At 40.5% G+C, this 6443-nt stretch overlaps 1 protein-coding gene across 1 annotated transcript in view; it reads right to left on the reverse strand.

The window, feature by feature from the left end:
- Nucleotides 1-6443, reverse strand: part of mamdc2a (MAM domain containing 2a) — a 39973-nt gene continuing 33530 nt past the window's right edge. The window contains exons 9-14 of the mRNA XM_073466901.1: nt 4189-4454; nt 3900-3996; nt 1997-2143; nt 1374-1633; nt 710-794; nt 1-463 (exon numbers count right to left, since the gene is read on the reverse strand). Of these exons, the coding sequence (XP_073323002.1) occupies nt 402-463; nt 710-794; nt 1374-1633; nt 1997-2143; nt 3900-3996; nt 4189-4454 (917 nt within the window). The 3' untranslated portion in view covers nt 1-401. The remainder of the gene's footprint in view (nt 464-709; nt 795-1373; nt 1634-1996; nt 2144-3899; nt 3997-4188; nt 4455-6443) is intronic.

Raw genomic sequence — 6443 nt, forward strand, 5'->3', positions numbered from 1 at the left:
TCCTTGACATTAATGTCATATTTGTGAATATGTGTACAACTTTTTGTGCATAGTGTCAACAGGGCTTAACACAAACAGTGTCACTGAGTGTCATGAGAATGAGGTGTGACTGTTGTGAGATGTAACTGGATAATAATTTCCATACATAATTTCCGTAATACAACTCCATTATTTTGCACTATGATCAGAGAAGGATTAAAGCACAAACATTAAAATTGCTGGACTGGGAAGTGAAGAAAGACAGCAGTACAGTATGGTGGAGGTCCTGCCAGCAACATTAGCTTTGCAATACAACTTTGTAAATTGTCTTGGTCGATTATTCACATTCATACTTCTGAAAGCCACCCAGCCCAACTCTGAAAAACTACCAAGCATTTATACAGAAAGATTCTCCGCCAGCCTCAGTTCACAATCTCATTGAAATACTCTGAGAAACCAGAGTATGGAGTGATGTCACCAGGATCTGAAGAGGAGGACAAGACAACGCAGAGATTATAATTCCACTCATAAAACAATGTATATAGAATTGCTTAAACACTGACATTATACAAATATCTAAATCATTACAGAGAAAAATAATTAAGATTTTGTGCTTGTTAACAGTAATAATGTGTATGTTTGAGGGAGAGGTGACAGTGAGTAACAATAGAGACACACCAGCATTTTGGAGTAAAATGGGAAGGCTTATTAGATTGTGTATTATACTAACCTTCACATGGTCCCCTTTTAAAACTGATGTCATCAATAGCGATATCACTTCGTAGTGATGGGCCTCGGATGGCCTCAAATATAATCTGCAGGAAACAACGTATGAGACCATGTTAAGCAAAACTCTGTGGCATATACACTTTGTCCAGCAGTTAAACTTGTGAAATGAAAAACAATTGCATATTCATATATTCTTGATTTTTTTTAATGTGGAAGAAACAAAGGGTGCCCTTTTAGGGATTTTATAGCTAAATGGACGAGAATCCAACCAAAACAATGCCACGCTCTCCCTTCAGGCCTCCCTCCAAAATACAAATGTGCAATGCCTGACTGCACAGACGGCGACTCGCTGGCCAACAGGGAAATGGATGAGCAGCTAGTTTTACAAGCTTTGTTTAGTCTAATACATAAATAAACAACTCTTTTGAATTCTAGTCATATAAACACAAGCAAATTAGCCATCACAAACATACCTCAGTCCCATAAGGCTAGCCGGTGCAACACTTACTTCTTACTGCTGTAGGTGTGCGCTTTTAATGATGCACGTGTAAATGTAAATGTAATGATGAGTGGAGAAAAGCGAAGCCACCAGCAGTTGTTTAGTGTTTTATGGTGTTTACTTAAAACACTATAATGTGTAGACTATAATCTACACACTGACATACCTGGTGTCGGACATCACACTTGTAGTCCACCATCGCTCTCATCCAGCTGATGCTCTGCTCACCTCGCCGTCTCCACAGCATCGTGTTGCGCTCTCTGCTGCCGTGACGCAGGAGCACGCTCAGTATCCCGGTGCCAGATCCATACATGTGGTAGTAGAAGATCAGACACTGAGGGGACGAGGAGCCCCGCAGGTCAGAGGTCAGCAGCCGAGCTTTGTGGCCCGGACGCATGAGCGACGCTTCAATGTACATGAAGTAACCTGGATTGGGTACACAGTCGACAAAACAATGAAGAACACAGTGCAGAACTATTGATCCCAGTGGAGACTTGTTACTGCAGTTGTACAAAAGACAACACAAAAAGAACACTTTGTAAAGGAGAACAAAGTGAACAGAGCATCCTCAACAGCATTATATAAATACATTCATTAATTAATAGAAATTAATTTAAAAAAATGTAATTACCATGACCTTCATCAACATATGTAAATAAATGATTGTCAAAGTGGGTCACAATTTAAACACACACACACACACACACACACACACACACACAGTCAGCCATGGTGTGGCTGTAGAAACTCTGAATGAATGAATAAAGCAATGAATGAGAAATTACTCACCCACCCCAGTAGTGTGGTCTCCTCTGGGTCCTGTATAGGAGGTGGGAGTGTGTCCCTGGACTCGCAGCCAGTCTGCTTTGTCTTCTTTCCTGTCCTGGATGTAGCCACACACTCCACTTTCAAAGTTGCACTGGCCTGGGAGGGAGCCTGTGGTGAAAACACGCAGTCGATGCTTAAGGTGGACAAGGTCACTCTGGGAATTAGATTTAGAGCAGATTTCATTCAAACTGAAGCATCCTTCTTGGAGAGGAGAGCCTAGCCGGCACAGGTCAGGGGTGGGATTTCTATGGGATCACCATATTCAAAGAAGAGGCAATAACACAGTGATCTTGATCTAAAACATGTACTTGGCCACAGCTCATCCTTATAAACTGTCTATTGATTATTTGGTTATAATATTACAGTCGTTAGGTTGAATTACAGAAATGTATATGAAATGATAAAGAGATGGGTAAGTCCAGAGAGAGTGACGAGGACAGAGCAGCTGGTCCAGCAGCTCAGAGTGCAGAAGGTTGATGTGGAGATGCCACTACACTGGGATGGGATGAATTGAAAGAATGTAGCCAGATTATACAAGGTTACGAGAAAAATGTATTGTATTTTTTTTTAAATCAAAAGGGTTTAAAAAACAAAACTATGTTTGAGTCCTTTGTGCTCCATCTACTTCAGAAAATGGAGTGTTTATGATGAATCAACGGCCCCACGGCCTGGGGAGTGAAGCTGCTCTGTAGTCTGGTGGTACAGCAGCAGATACTGTATCTGTTGTCAGATGGCAGCAGGGTGAACAGACTGTGGCTGGGTGGGTGTTGTCTTTCAGTGTCCTTTGGGCTCTGTGAAGACATCTCACTTCACTGATGTCACTGATGCTCTATAGATGGTACCAGTGATGTTCTGGGTGGTTTTAATCACCCGCTGTAGAGCCTTCCTGTCCTGGGCTGTGATGAACCATGCCAGTTTGTGAGATTGAATCAGGATGCTTTCTATTGCTCCTCTGTAAAACCAGATTCTTGCTCAGGACTGTAGCATTCCTAAATTTCCATAGAAAGCAGAGCCTTTTCTTGTAAATCTTTTTCTTTTTACCAGGGTGGTGATGTGTGATGACTGAGGAAGGTTTTCAGTGACGGTAATTCCAAGGAACCTATAACTGCTCAACTGCTCCACCTCAGCTTCACTGATGTAGACAGAGGTGTGTATTTGTCCCCTTCTTTCTAAAATCAACAATCAGCTGCTTGGTTTTGCTGACTTTGAGTAGTAGGTTGATCTCTGTGCACCACTCTGCTCCCAATATGAACCCTCATCATGTTTATAATGTGGCCAATGATGGTGGTGTCATCCGCATACTTCACAATAGAGTTGTCGTGATGCCTGGAAGCAGTCACGGGTGTACAGTGTGAACCGCCCCTCGGGAGCATCGTGCAGAGCACTAACGCGGAGGAGGTGCGACTAGCAATCCAAACTCTCTGGGGTCTGCTTGTGAGAAAGTCCAATATCCAGTTGCAGAGTGTGGTACTCTAGAGAGTTTAGTCTTCCTATCAGCTTCATAGTGAGATTGTGTTGAATGCTGAGCTGAAGTAAACAAACAGCATCCTGATGTAGCTCTTCTTATTCTCCTAGTGTGTGAAGAGTGAAGGGCAGTAGATATGACACCCTCTGTGGATCTGTTGGTCCTGAAAGCATACTGGTGAGGCTCCAGGCTGGCAGGGATACTGCATTTAGAGAATTACTTAGTTTCTTAGATCATTCAGAGCCCTTGGTGGCCTGTGGTTCAGTTATTCATATGTCCATTCTGGTAGTAGATTTTCTTGTGTTATAGTGACCTGATCTAAGAAAACAATCTAGTAATATAGAAGTTCAAGGTGACATCCACAATAATTGTGGGCACATTTCTTTGTGAGTGTTTTACCTGCTGTGATTTGACAGTCGCCCAGCCTCACAGTGATGTCATCGATAGCTACTAGGCCACAATCCCAGAAGTTCCTACATATGCTGACAAACACTAACTGTGAAACAGAGAAAAAAAGACTGAATACTGCTACTCAACTATTATTCCAGTCATCATTACAGTCCAGTCATCATTCCCTTTACTCATCTCTCATCCATCCATCCATCCATTGGCCTGTCTTTCCATTCTTCCATTCAGGTCATTCAAAAACATCAACCTCCCCATGGGTCATCCATGTAGTGCATTATACCTTGGAAAGCATTGGCTTCATGTAGGTGATCTCCACCTCAGTCCACACAGCCCTGGAAGTGTCAGCCAGGCTCCACACCTTCTCCTGGGCCACATTGTTCTCGTCATAGATGTAAAGAACCAGAGCGTTGTCTACTTTCCTAAATCCATGAAGCAGGTAGTAGAACCTCACACAGTATTTGTAGTTCCCCGGTAATAAAGGACCATGAAGCCTACCCATATAACCAGGCTTTGAAGTAAAAGGAGTGTTTGCCAGGAGGAAACCACCTAGGAATGATACGACAAAGAACAAATTAAGAACAAGAGTGGTAATGTAAGTTCAACAAGACATTACATGCAGACTTTTCCTTAAACACAAACAAAACAAAAAAAACAGGGTATAAATGAATCCTTCTCAATCATCACTTATCACCCACTACATGTATCTGTATCTGCAGAGACCCTGAACTCTGTTACTACTGTGTTCAGGACATTTCTGAGGGTCAACCTTTGAACAGTGGCTGTGAAGCTACCAGCTAATAACAGCATGTGGTCTGACTGTATAAAAACGTAGCAACCAGGGGAATAACCCAATTCCCTGAAATGCATCCACGTTTCCCTCACACGTCTTTTCCTTGCGTCTTAGTCCCTCCCACGGAGAATTCATGGAGAGGCACAAGAAAACCGTGGAAGGAGAGAGGAAACAAGGAAATATGTTTTAAAAGAAATGAGACATCCTTTCCTCTGAAGTGTCACGTGAAGCTGCGTCCGTTTCTGATGATGGCAGGATCAGCTGCTAATCGGCTTTAACAGTTGACTTTAAAAGCCAATGCACAAGCCTCTTACCAAAATGCATGTAGAGATGTAAACATTATCTATATATTTTTTTTAATAATAGCACAGAAGTAATAATTGTCGAGAGATTTAAATAATCAATTAAGTTACACTGAGGTGCATAATTGGGCCCAGCTCTCTTAATGGATTGTCTCAGCTGCTGGTGCAGGTAATGTCATGTTTTCCTCATTAATGAGATGTGTTATTTCTCCCAGCAGCTACACATCTGATATTAATCACAATGTTAATCTTTGTAAGCTGTATTTATGTATTTATACTGAAAACTGTGTATTTATACTGTGTACTGTGTATTTATACTGCAAACTGTGTATTTATACTGCGAACTGTGTATTTATACTGTGTACTGTGTATTTATACTGCGTACTGTGTATTTATACTGCGAACTGTGTATTTATACTGTGTACTGTGTATTTATACTGCGGCCTGTGTATTTATACTGCGTACTGTGTATTTATACTGCGTACTGTGTATTTATACTGTGTACTGTGTATTTATACTGTGTACTGTGTATTTATACTGCGACCTGTGTATTTATACTGTGTACTGTGTATTTATTCTGCATACTGTGTATTTATACTGCGACCTGTGTATTTATACTGTGTACTGTGTATTTATACTGCGTATTATGTATTTATACTGTGTACTGTGTATTTATACTGCGACCTGTGTATTTATACTGCTTGCTGTGTATTTATACTGTGTGCTGTGAATTTATACTGTGTACTGTGTATTTATACTGCGTGCTGTGTATTTATACTGCGTATTGTGTATTTATACTGTGTACTGTGTATTTATACTGTGTGCTGTGTATTTATACTGCGTACTGTGTATTTATACGGCGTGCTGTGTATTTATACTGCGTGCTGTGTATTTATACTGTGTACTGTGTATTTATACTGCGTACTGTGTATTTATACTGCGACCTGTGTATTTATACTGTGTACTGTGTATTTATTCTGTGTACTGTGTATTTATACTGTGACCTGTGTATTTATACTGTGTACTGTGTATTTATACTGCGTACTGTGTATTTATACTGCGACATGTGTATTTATACTGTGTACTGTGTATTTATACTGCGACCTGTGAATTTATACTGTGTACTGTGTATTTATTCTGCGTACTGTGTATTTATACTGCGACCTGTGTATTTATACTGTGTACTGTGTATTTATTCTGCGTACTGTGTATTTATACTGCGACCTGTGTATTTATACTGTGTACTGTGTATTTATTCTGTGTACTGTGTATTTATACTGTGACCTGTGTATTTATACTGTGTACTGTGTATTTATACTGCGTACTGTGTATTTATACTGCGACCTGTGTATTTATACTGTGTACTGTGTATTTATTCTGTGTACTGTGTATTTATACTGTGACCTGTGTATTTATACTGTGTACTGTGTATTTATACTGCGT

Source organism: Pagrus major, chromosome 5 (genome assembly GCF_040436345.1).
Source record: "Pagrus major chromosome 5, Pma_NU_1.0".
Taxonomy (NCBI): domain Eukaryota; kingdom Metazoa; phylum Chordata; class Actinopteri; order Spariformes; family Sparidae; genus Pagrus; species Pagrus major.